The 13,649-nt window shown below is 38.5% G+C and overlaps 1 protein-coding gene across 2 annotated transcripts in view; it reads left to right on the forward strand.

Annotated features, from left to right (window-relative positions):
* The window catches only part of LOC100555827 (mitochondrial import inner membrane translocase subunit TIM16), a 103,466-nt gene that overhangs the window by 1,338 nt on the left and 88,479 nt on the right, over positions 1-13,649 (forward strand). For both annotated transcript variants that reach the window (XM_062964374.1, XM_062964372.1), the window contains exons 2-7: positions 479-575; positions 4,149-4,223; positions 5,764-5,834; positions 6,770-6,956; positions 8,472-8,548; positions 10,789-10,839. In XM_062964374.1, coding sequence (XP_062820444.1) covers positions 479-575; positions 4,149-4,223; positions 5,764-5,834; positions 6,770-6,956; positions 8,472-8,548; positions 10,789-10,839 — 558 coding nt within the window. The remainder of the gene's footprint in view (positions 1-478; positions 576-4,148; positions 4,224-5,763; positions 5,835-6,769; positions 6,957-8,471; positions 8,549-10,788; positions 10,840-13,649) is intronic.

Consider the following 13,649-nt stretch of genomic DNA (forward strand, 5'->3'; position numbering starts at 1 on the left):
GGGTTGGTCTGGATGCCCTTCAGACTCTAGAGGAGACCATGCCTCGCTTTGGGTGCTACAACAGAAGGAAAGTTCTTCTGCTCTTGGCCCTGAACAGCTTCCGAGCCTTTATTTGGGATTCCTTTCTGTAAATGGATCTTTTGGGCAGAAATGGCAGGAAATGAGGCCGTGAGGGGGAGGCGGACTGTTGCCAAGGCAACCTTCTGCAAAGTGCAAAGGGGGGGGGGTCCGGATGAGTATTTTGCACCCTCCTTTGGCATTGGAATCTTGCCCGCCTCTGCAGCTCCAATGTCTCAGAGTGGGATGCAACCTACTTCCTGGCACAATAATTGAGAGAGAGGAAAAAAATTGAAATTTTAATACGGAGACAGGGTCAGGGTTCCGGGTCAGTGGGGCACCGAATCCATGCCATGTTTTGGGATACAGATGGAGCAAAGCCCAGCACTTTGGAGAGTCTGACGTTACTTCTTCCTTCCAGGCCTGGGTCAGAGACATCCGAGGCTCCTGCCCTGCGCCTGCATTGAGCTGCATCAAGGCCAATGGCCGCTGGATCGCCTTCAGCACCGAGACGGCAGGTGAGGCCTTGGCGGCGAAGCCCCGCCCACTGTCCACAGCCCCGCCCCCTTTTACCTGGCAATGCCCTTTGATAATGATAAATACACATAAATGTCTATACTAGACAATGTCGAAGAGATAAGCAAACACTATGAAGGTTCAAAACATAAAAAGAGATGTGTATATTAGAGCATCTTGCAAAGACCACAGAAATAGTCAGGCCTCTCTAAGTATAGAGCTATCTTCTATGTCAAAAAGATAAGCGAATACTATAAAGTTTCAAAACATACGTTGCACTATGTAATTTAGAGCACCATATACATACAATATTACCCGAGAGTTAACAACAATAATGAAAATAATAAGTAGTCAACTGTTATAATCCACAGTAGTATCTTCCAGACTGTAATGTTTAAAGGAAACTGTAATTATCAAGGCTTAAATGTGAACTAAAGTCAAAACATATCAAGTAGTCTCTGCTATTTAAACATCAATTGGATTTGGCAACCAAAATAATATAAACACATTCAACCTTTGCAAAATAATATTGGTTAATATATCTTAGAGAGGCCTGACTATTTCTGTGGCCTTTGCAAGATGCTCTAATATACACATCTCTTTTTATGTTTTGAACCTTCATAGTGTTTGCTTATCTCTTCGACAATGCCCTTTGATCCCAGGAGAGCAAGAAAAGCCAATGTCTAAACAAACTGTTAGGAATTCTGGGAGTTGAAGTCCAAAACACCTGGAGGGCCGAAGTTCGCCCATGGCGAGCTGGATGGCCATCTGTTGGGAGAGTTTGAATGTTGTCTTCCTGCCTGGTAGAAGGGGAGTTGCCTTTTGTGGTCTCTTCCAACTCTGTGATGATCATAATATCAATAATAATAATGTATAATCTATATATATAAAAGAGTGATGGCATCACGGCGACCCACAAAACAACAAAACTACAGGCCCCCCAACCTCGAAATTTGACAACACAACCCATCATCCATGCCTTTAGGTTGATACAACAAAAAGAAAAGAAAAATAAAGTCCTAATTAGAGAGAGAGGAATAATTGCTTTTGTCCAATTGCTGCCAGTTAGAAGGCTAAGCTCCTCCAACTTGGTCTCCTAGCAACCCAATAAAAAATAATAAAAAACACTAAAAAATAATACAATAAAATACTATAATAACAGAAAATAACTAAAAATAATACAAGAAAATAATAAAATATAATAAATAAAAATATAACTTACAATAAAATTAATAAAAAAATGCAAATAACGTCAAATAAAAATTACACAACAATTTTTAATCAATACCACCACCACTTTGCCACAGCAACGCGTGGCCGGGCACAGCTAGTAATAAAATATAATAGTACTTCTACCTTCCGTCCTGGAGAATGGGTGTTTATTTATTTACTACAGTAGAGTCTCACTTATCCAAGCTAAATGGGCCAGCAGAACGTTGGATAAGCGAATACTTTGGATAATAAGGAGGGATTAAGGAAAAGCCTATTAAACACCAGATTACATTATGATTTTACAAATTAAGCACCAAAACATCATGTTTTACAACAAATTTGACAGAAAAAGCAGTACACAGCAATGTTATGTAGTAATTACTGTATTTACGAATTTAGCACCAATGTTTTGAAAATATTGACTACAAAAACACTGACTACTTAAAAGCCAACTGCGTTGGATAATCCAGAATGTTGGATAAGTGAATGTTGGATAAGTGAGACTCTACTGTATTTATTTACTACATTTATATCCCGCTCTTCTTGCCCCGAAGGGGACTCAGAGCGGCTTACAAATCAAATGTACATACAATATATTATTAGCATAGCACAATATAAGCATTAAATTACTATATTGTACTATATCATTATACGGTAATATTATTAGTAATATTACATTTAATATATAATATATAATTAATATTATTATATTGTATTATTGTTAGTATAATATTGTTTTACATTATAATATTATTATCATTATTGCTATTAATTATTATTATTAATATTCTTTTTAGGAGCCAACCCAGGATTTTATCAAGCATGTTTGTTTTATGTGACTTCATTTGTTTTATGACTTGCTTTATTGTTGATTGATTTGTTTACTGTTGTGTTTTATATTGTCTGTTCTGCCTGGGCTCAGCCCCATGTAAGTCGCCTCGAGTCCCCTTGGGGAGATGAGGCGGGGTATAAAAATAAAATTATTATTATTATTATTTTATGACACAGCAAACAAGATAGATATACTGGATTTCATATCACAAAATCACAAGTCGAACACTTCCCAAGTGTCTAGGACTGTGTGATGTATTTTCGGATGATGTGTGCAGATCCCAGCAGGGTGGCCTTTTGCAGTTGGTAGATCGTAATTTTGTCAATGTCTATTGCAATGATGGGCATCCTTTTGCACTTGGTGTGTCAAAATTCACCAAAAAACCTAGCATGACTTGGGTGGTGTGTCACTTCAAGAAAAAAAACCGTAATTTCACAAAATATATAGTTTAAATAACAAAAATATATAATTGTAATATATAACTGTATTTAATAAATCAAAAATTATTTACTACCATTATTTCCATGTACAACAATCTGTGGTACCTATTGCAGTTTCCACGCTGATTTCTCTCGGTTGTAGTTTCAATGTAATCATGAATAATGAATAATATAATAGTAATAATATAATAATATACTACAATAATAATAGAATTTTATATAAATGTAATGTGCATAATTCCCATGGAGTAAACAACAAAACCACTGGGCCAAATCACACCAAATTTGGCCACAAAAGACATTAGTCATCCAAATTATTTATTTATTTATTACAATATTTATATCCCGCCTTTCTCACCCAACAGGGGACTCAGGGCAGCTTACAATAAAACGCATATATAAAAATTATACAGTGCAATATAATCAATAATATAATCCAATCAATCTGCATGCAGCAGGATGTCAGCAAAAATGGCTAGGCGTGTCAGTGCTGACACGCGTGTCATAGGTTGGCCATCACTGGTCTGTTGTTTCCAAATGCTGGCTGAGATCTTTTGGCACGACACCCAGTGTGCCCATCACCACCAGGACCACCTGCACTGGTTTCTGCCAGAGTCTTTGAAGTTCAATCTTGAGGTCCTGATAGCGGCTGAGTTTTTCCTGTTGTTTTTCGTCAATGCGACTGTCACCTGGGATGGCGACATCAATGATCCAAACGTTTTTCTTTTCCACAACTGTGATGTCTGGTGTGTTGTGTTCCAGAACTTTGTCAGTCTGGATTCGGAAGTCCCACAGTATCTTGGTGTGCTCATTATTATTATATTTTTATTATGTTGGACTGGATGGTCTTTTGGAGTCCCTTCCAACTCTATGATAATAATCATATTAGCAAATAATGAATAATATGGATAACAATAAAATATGATAGTACTTCTATCATCCTGTTTGGCAGAAGAGGGAATGGGCTGAATGGGGTTTTGGAGTCCCTTCCGACTCATAGATCCTGCAAAGGGAGTGGGGCAGAGAGAGGGGGTCATTTGGGGTCACTGGGATGTCTATGTCTCACCTGACCAGGTGTCCCTTTTCTTCAGGTGTGCTGGGCTTGGTGCCCTTGGAGGCCCAGAACGGAGGCAAAAGGGCCGTTTCCCAGCTCTGCTGCCACTCAGGTGAGTAGCCAGTTGAACCTAAACACAGCTAAACATCAATCTAAGAAGACTTTGAAAGCAGACTATTCCAAGCTCTAGGTTGGGATACTTTAGAATAGGCGTGGGCAGGAAGGCTGAAGTTTGCCCATGCCTGCTGTAAAGTCTATATAGTTAATATTCTATTATGTTTAGCATGTACTTGAATCTAAAACCAAGGCCGGATTTTGCAAAACGGCTAGCCTTCTCTCCAAAAGGAAGCGCAGAAATGTCCTTGACTTCCGCTTCTTCCGCCGTTCATTTCCTGAAGCCCTTGTTGTTGCCATTGCTTGCAAAGTTTCGTTGAGCAACAAAGCAAAAACGGCACCGAGTTGCATGGCTGAAAACACACTCCTGCCTAAAGCTGGCTGCACTGCCTTCTCTTGTTCTTTTGCATTTCAAATATGGTTTATTCTTGCCTTTCTTTCAGTCTAAGACACACTTTTTTCTTACTGTATATCCTCGAGTATAAGCCTAGTTTTTCAGCCCTTTTTTTAAGACTGAAAAAGCCCCTCTCGGCTTCTACTCGGGTGAGGGTCCTGGTTGGCTTATATTTGGATCAGCTTATATTCGAGAATATATGGTACATTTATTATTTTTCTCTATTATTATTGGTATTATTACATTATTTTTTCTCTATTATTGTTGCTATTATTACATTTATTTTACTCTATTTTTATTATTATTATTAATACATTTATTATTTTACACTATTATTGCATGTATTATTTTCCTGTATTTATTATTATTATTATTATTACATGTATTATTTTACTCTATTATTATTAAAAGGTTACATAAGCACATTTACACTGAAGAAGATGAGAGTAATGATTTAATCAGAGTTGGACAGTTTTATCTTAAATTTGAGCTTTATGTAAATATTCAAAAACATTTAACCTACTGATACTTCAATTAATGTAATTTTATTGGTATCTATTTTTATTTCTGAAATTTACCACTCTCGGCTTATACTGGAGTCAATGTTTTCCCAGTTTTTTGTGGTAAAATTAGGTGCCTCGGCTTATATTCGGGTCGGCTTATACTCGAGTATATACGGTATATAAAAATGGGGCACGTCATAGAAATGTTTCTGCATATTTATTTTTTCCTTGTTATTGGGGTGCTTCTGACAATCTTTAGAATATGGTATTTTACTCTTTTTTTACATTTACATGTATCAAAATATATTCAATATTTTAGTATATTGTAATATTTCAAATATCTATACATCAAATAAATTAATATTTTAATATTTATATAGTAAATATTTTCATATTATATGCTTTTGCCAATCTTACAATCTTAGGGTAGTTTGTTACTCTTTTTAAATACATATGCAATCATAGCAATGGGACACAAGAAACCCTGTCTTTCACTTGCCTGAAAAAAAGACAAGGACGGGGAAGGTTCATTGAACAATAGAACTTAATTTCATGGATTAAGGACATATTTTCCTCCTTTGCTGCATTGGCCACGTTCTGGCCATGAGAATCCATGTGTTTCTCGCTCTCATTTCGCTCAGATGCAGTGACGGATCTGGACTTCTCCCCTTTCGATGAGCAGATCCTGGCCACCGGATCCGCGGATGAAGTGGTGAGGATGGGGCCAGGTGTCCAGTATGGGGCCGAGTGTCTGGTATGGGATTGGTTGTTCCAGTGGGAGTCAGGTGTCTGGTATGGGGCCGGGTGTTTGGTATGAGGCTGGGTGTCCGGTATGGGGTGAAGTGTCCTGTATGGGGTGGAGTGTCCACTATAGGGTGGGGTGTCTGGTATGGGGCCAAGTGTCCAGTATGGGGCCGGGTTTCTGGTATGGGGTGGAATGTCTGCTATAGAGTGGGGTGTCTGGTATGAGGCCGAGTGTTCGGTATGGGGCTGGGTGCCCAGTATGGGGTGGAGTGTCTGGTATGGGGTGGAGTGTCCGCTATAGAATGGGGTGTCTGGTATGGGGCCAAGTGTCCAGTATAGGGTGGAGTGTCCGCTATAGGGTGGGGTGTCTGGTATGGGGCCAAGTGTCCAGTATAGGGTGGAGTGTCCGCTATAGGGTGGGGTGTCTGGTATGGGGCCAAGTGTCCAGTATGGGACCGGGTTTCCGATATGGGGTGAAGTATCCAGTATGGGGTGGAGTGTCCGCTATAAAGTGGGGTGTCTGGTATGGGGCCGAGTGTCCAGTATGGGGCTGGGTGTCCAGTATGGGGTGGAGTGTCTGCTATAGGGTGGGGTGTCTGGTATGGGGCCAAGTGTCCAGTATGGGGCCGGGTGTCCAGTATGGGGTGGAGTGTCCGGTATGAGGTGGTGTGTCTGGTATGGAGCAGAGTGTTCATTATGGGATTGGGTTTCAGTATAGGGTTGAGTGTCCCCCCATGGGAATGATCTAGGCTTCCTCAGGGCAAGCAATGCTTGGAGAAGCCAGTCTTCCTCAGCCTGCAGCTTCCAGAGTTTCCCATTCGCAGTGGGACCCCCCCCCCCCCAAAATAGGGCCAGGGTCTTCTTGGCTGATGGCCCTTTCTTTTCCTTTCCTTCCTCCCGCAGATCAAGGTCTGGCGCCTGCAGGACGGGGACGGGGACCCCTCCTCCTCCTCCTGCCATGTGGCCCTGGGGGCAAAAGAGGGCCCGGTGGGGGCGGTGCTCTTCCACCCCACGGCGGATGGGACCCTGTCCAGCGCGGCCAGGAAAACAGTCAAGGTCTGGAACGTGGAGCGGCAGCAGGCACTGACCGGTAGGACCCCCACTCTTTTTGCCCATTTGGGGCCACAGTCAGGGTGGGAGACCCCCTGGTTGGCTCTCTCCGTGCCCCCCCCCCCTTGAACCCTGGAGCCCAGAACTGGACGAAGGGAGGCCTTGGACCCTGACCATTCCAGGCAAGAGTCTGATTTAAAAACAGAAATGTTTTATTCAGAGCACAGAACATGTTATTTTATTTTATTATTTTTTTCTACAGAAAAGAAGGAAAGGATAAAGGAGCATTCAAGAGAATGCTTACTGAAGAGTGGCCATAAGAAAAATAGTTTTATTTCAAAAGTTTTATATCCTGCCTATTCTCCAGCAAGATTTGATTAATATCAAAGACTTTAAAATTGAAGCATTCCTCTATAAAACAGTATCCCTCCGTGAAGCAGTAATAATGTCACACAACACAGTTTGATGTTGTGTTTTTAATTTATTTGATAACCATCTGCCTGGTTTATTTGCATGTTGAAAACATTTCTGTTTACTAAATTTCAATATTTTGTCCATTTGTTCCACCAAAATCATCGATGCTTGGATCCTTAATAGTTTTAGTTCTTCAGCTAGTTTTTTAAAAATCTTTTGGTTGTTTATTATATTCAAGTTCCTTTTCTTTACTTTCCAATCGAATTTTGTGCAATTCGGTTTGTTTCTTTTTCTTTTCTATTACGTTGAGTTGTATTAATTTATCCCTCATATAGGCTTTTGCCATATCCCAAATTGTATATGGTAACATATATTGTTGTATTTAACTGTAAAAATTCTAGAAGGTCTTCTTTACATTTTTTTAGGATTTCTTCTTTCTTGAGTCAATTATCATTGAGCCTCCATGTCCATTGTCTGGCTTGCCGTTTTAGTTGCATCGAGATGGGGGCATGGTCTGAAATCAATCTTGGATGAATATCAGAACTTAATAACTTTGTAGTAAGGCTTTTTGTGGCCCAGATCATGTCAATTCTTGAGAGCGAATTGTGTCTGTCTGATCGAAATGTAAAATCAAAGCATGTTATTTACTCACTGCTTAGCCTTCAGACCTTTTATGTTACAATTCCATTGGCTCTCAGAACCCCTCTCCTACTCCCTTCAGGGTCTTTTTATCTAATGATGGGAACACTCTGTAACACAAGTTTTGTTCTTGGGTTATAAATGTCATTCTTTCCTAAATGGTTCTATCATAAAAACATGGGAAACGTTTGTTAAACTGCAACAATTTGGTTTCAGCGGGAGGGACAGCACATTTTGCTTTCGTTTTTCAATGAATATCTTTTCATAGAGTCTTAACTTATTCAATGACAAAAACAAAGTTTCTGGAGTAGAACAACAACTTAAATAAGGACCACGCAATTAAATAGGAAAATAGCAGCCAGACCTGGCCCTGGTTGGTGTCGCTGGCCCCCTCCTTGGAGACTGACTCTCCTGCCTTCCTTCCTTCCTTCCTTCCTTCCTTCCTTCCTTCCTTCCTTCCTTCCTTCCTTCCTTCCTTCCTTCCTTCCTTCCTTCCTTCCAGAGCTGGAGCCCCACGAAGACCAGGTCCAAAGCCTAGGATGGAGGCCAGACGGATCCCTTTTGGGCACTTCATGCAAGGTAAGCAAAGCCCGCCTTGGATGCCGGCGAATTCCAAGCCTAGGAGATCTGTTCTGGGTCTTAGGGAGCATCCACACTGTAGAGTTAACGCAGTTTGACACCACTTTCAGTACCATGTCTCTATACTATTGAGGTGTATTTATACACGGTCTTTAGCTTTCGCTGCCAAACAGGGCTGGGGCCTTGCCAAACTACAACTCCCAGGATACCATACCAGTTGAACTGGCGTCAAAGTGGATTAATTCTACAATGTAGATGCACTCATAGAAAGGAGGGGATTTGTGTATACCTTTGTATGTATGTTTACGTATGAGTGGGGTTCATTCCTTTTATTTAATATACATTAGAGTCTCACTTATCGAACGTAAACAGGCCGGCAGAACGTTGGATAAGCGAATATGTTGGATAATAAGGAGAGATTAAGGAAAAGCCTATTAAACATCAAATTAAGTTATGATTTTACAAATTAAGCACCAAAACATCATGTTAGACAACAAATTTGACAGAAAAAGTAGTTCAATAGGTAGTAATGCTATGTAGTAATTACTGTATTTACGAATTTAGCACCAAAATATCATGATATATTGAAAACATTGACTACAAAAATGTGTTGGATAATCCAGAACGTTGGATAAGCGAGTCTTGGATAAGTGAGACTCTACTGTATTATATATATATATATTATATTGTATTGTATTCTATCACATATAAATTTATATTGTATTGTATTATATCATATATACTGTATATACTCGAGTATAAGCCTAGTTTTTCAGCCCTTTTTTTAAGACTGAAAAAGCCCCCCTTGGCTTATACTCGGGTGAGGGTCCTGGTTGGCTTGTATTTGGGTCAGCTTATACTCAAGGTCAAAAATATATGGTACATTTATTATTTTTCTCTATTATTAATGGTATTATTACATTTATTATTGTTCTCTATTATTGTTGCTACTATTACATTTATTTTACTCTATTCTTATTATTCTTATTAATACATTTATTATTTCACTCTGATCTTATTATTATTGCATTTATTATTTTACTCTATTATTACATGTATTATTTTTCTGTATTTTTATTATTATTACATGTATTACTTTACTCTATTATTATTAAAAGGATACATAAGCACATTTGCATTGAAGAAGATGAGAAGAATGATTTGATCAGAGTTGGACAGTCTTATCTTAAATTAGAGCTTTATGTAAATTTTCAAAAACATTTAACCTACTGATGCCTCAATTAATGTAATTTTATTGGTACAGTATAGTCTCACTTATTCAAGCCTCACTTATCCAAGCCTCTGGATTATCCAAGCCATTTTTGTAGTCAATGTTTTCAATACATCATGATATTTTGGTGCTAAATTCGTAAATACAGTAATTACAACATAACATTACTGCATATTGAACTACTTTTTCTGTCAAATTTGTTGTATAGCATGATGTTTTGGTGCTTAATTTGTAAAATCATAACCCAATTTGATGTTTAATAGGCTTTTCCTTAATCCCTCCTTATTATCCAAGATATTCGCTTATCCAAGCTTCTGCCGGCCCATTTAGCTTGGTTAAGTGAGACTCTACTGTATCTATTTTTATTTCTGAAAATTTCCACCCTCGGCTTATACTTGAGTCAGTGTTTTCCCAGTTTTTTGTGGCAAAATTAGGTGCCTTGGCTTATATTCGGCTCGGCTTTTACTCGGGTATTTACGGTATATTGTATTGTATTTATAGATTTGCCTTTTCTTTTCTCCAGAACAGAAGCTCAAGATCTCCAGGGATAAAATGCATATAACAAAATAGAGACAGACCTATTAATTAAGATTAATTAACGCCACAGACAGCAATAAAGTAGGGGAGGCCAGACTTGCTTCCATTGGTATCCCCATTATTTCCCCATTACTTATTTCATTTCCTCTTTCTATCCCACCAAGCAAGAAGGAAAGGTCCAAATATCTACATATTGTGATTTTTGGCAACACAAAGACCATTTTTTCTGCAATGTACCCCACAAATGTGTGAAGATGGTGCAATGCCGCATATGGACACCAGATGGCGGTGTGCGCATGTCCAATTGGGGACCTTGAGCCCTTTTGCATGCTAGAAATGTAACTTTCCCAAGCTGTCCAGGGTTGAGACTTTCTTGCATTGTGCTGTGTGTGTGAACTGGACAATACAATCATATTCTTCCTGTGTATGAATCGGATGCCTCTGAACTTCTTTTCCCACCTCTCTCTTTTAGGATAAAAAGCTGAGGATCTTTGACCCCCGGACCAAACCGACTCCTTGCCAGGTATTTGGCTTCTTCAGATTTTGCAAAATCCCAGTTATTTTGCACCATCACTTTGCATACAAACAGAGGAGCTTCTGTGTTTTGTCAAGGCTTTCATGGCTGGAATCACAGGAAAAGCACCCTCAAAGCCCTCCTGCTTATTATTATTGTTATTATTATTGATAAGAATAGTATTAGAAGCATAACACCCTAGAGTTGACCCTATCCAGCCATGAAGGCACAATCAAAGCTCTCCTGACAGATGACCATCCAGCCTATGCTTATTGTTATTATTATTATTATTAAAAATAATAGTATTAGAAGCATAACACCCTAGAGTTGACCCTATCCAGCCATGAAGGCACAATCAAAGCTCTCCTGACAGATGACCATCCAGCCTATGCTTATTGTTGTTATTATTATTATTAAAAATAATAGTATTAGAAGCATAACATCCTAGAGTTGGACCCTATCCATCCATGAAGGAAGGCACCATCAAAGCTCTCCTGACAGATGACCATCCAGCCTATGCTTATTGTTATTGCTATTATTATTGAAAATAATAGTATTAGAAGCATAACATTGTAGAGTTGGATCCCATCCAGCCATAAAGGAAGGCACCATCAAAGCTTTCCTGATAGATGACCATCCAGCTTATGCTTATTGTTATTATTATTATTATTATTATTGATAATAATAGTATTAGAAGCATAGCACCCTAGAGTTGGACCCTATACAGCCATGAAGGCACCATCAAAGCTCTCCTGACAGATGACCATCCAGCCTATGCTTATTGTTATTATTATTATTATTGAAAATAATAGTATTAGAAGCATAGCACCCTAGAGTTGACCCTATCCAGCCATGAAGGCACCATCAAAGCTCTCCTGACAGATGACCATCCAGCCTATGTTTATTATTATTATTATTATTATTATTATTATTATTATTATTGAAAATAATAGTATTAGAAGCATAACATCCTAGAGTTGGACCCTATCCAGCCATGAAGGAAGGCACAATCAAAGCTCTCCTGACAGATGACCATTCAGCCTATGCTTATTGTTATTATTATTATTATTGAAAATAATAGTATTAGAAGCATAACATCCTAGAATTGGACCCTATCCAGCCATCTCCTGACAGATGACCATCCAGCTTATGCTTATTGTTATTATTATTATTGAAAATAATAGTATTAGAAGCATAGCACCCTAGAGTTGACCCTATCCAGCCATGAAGGCACCATCAAACTCTCCTGACAGATGACCATCCAGCCTATGTTTATTATTATTATTATTATTATTATTATTATTATTGAAAATAATAGTATTAGAAGCATAACATCCTAGAGTTGGACCCTATCCAGCCATGAAGGAAGGCACAATCAAAGCTCTCCTGACAGATGACCATTCAGCCTATGCTTATTGTTATTATTATTATTATTGAAAATAATAGTATTAGAAGCATAACATCCTAGAATTGGACCCTATCCAGCCATCTCCTGACAGATGACCATCCAGCTTATGCTTATTGTTATTATTATTATTGAAAATAATAGTATTAGAAGCATAGCACCCTAGAGTTGACCCTATCCAGCCATGAAGGCACCATCAAAGCTCTCCTGACAGATGACAATTCAGCCTATGCTTATTGTTATTATTATTATTGAAAATAATAGTATTAGAAGCATAACATCCTAGAATTGGACCCTATCGAGCCATGACGGAAGGCACAATCAAAGCTCTCCTGAGAGATGACCATCCAGCCTATGCTTATTGTTGTTATTATTATTATTATTGAAAATAATAGTATTAGAAGCATAGCACCCTAGAGTTGACCCTATCCAGCCATGAAGGCACCATCAAAGCTCTCCTGATAGATGACCATCCAGCCTATGCTTATTATTATTATTATTATTGAAAATAATAATATTAGAAGCATAGCACCCTAGAGTTGACCCTATCCAGCCATGAAGGCACCATCAAAGCTCTCCTGACAGATGACCATCCAGCCAATGCTTATTGTTATTATTATTATTATTGAAAATAATAGTATTAGAAGCATAACATCCTAGAGTTGGACCCTATCCAGCCATGAAGGAAGGCACAATCAAAGTTCTCCTGACAGATGACCATCCAGCCTATGCTTAATGTTGTTGTTATTATTATTATTATTATTGAAAATAATAGTATTAGAAGCATAGCACCCTAGAGTTGACCCTATCCAGCCATGAAGGCACCATCAAAGCTCTCCTGACAGATGACCATTCAGCCTATGCTTATTGTTATTATTATTATTGAAAATAATAGTATTAGAAGCATAACATCCTAGAATTGGACCCTATCCAGCCATGACAGAAGGCACGATCAAAGCTCTCCTGACAGATGACCATCCAGCTTATGCTTATTGTTATTATTATTATTGAAAATAATAGTATTAGAAGCATAACATCCTACAGTTGACCCTATCCAGCCATGAAGGCACCATCAAAGCTCTCCTGACAGATGACCATCCAGCCTATGTTTATTATTATTATTATTATTATTATTAGTGAAAATTATAGTATTAGAAGCATAGCACCCTAGAGTTGACCCTATACAGCCATGAAGGCACCATCAAAGCTCTCCTGACAGATGACCATCCAGCCTATGCTTATTGTTGTTGTTGTTATTATTATTATTATTATTATTGAACATAATAGTATTAGAAGCATAACATCCTAAAGTTGGACCCTATCCGGCCATGAAGGAAGGCACAATCAAAGCTCTCCTGACAGATAACCATCCAGCCTAAGCTTATTGTTATTATTATTATTATTGAAAATAATA

This window comes from Anolis carolinensis, unplaced genomic scaffold (genome assembly GCF_035594765.1).
Source record: "Anolis carolinensis isolate JA03-04 unplaced genomic scaffold, rAnoCar3.1.pri scaffold_13, whole genome shotgun sequence".
Lineage (NCBI taxonomy): Eukaryota > Metazoa > Chordata > Lepidosauria > Squamata > Dactyloidae > Anolis > Anolis carolinensis.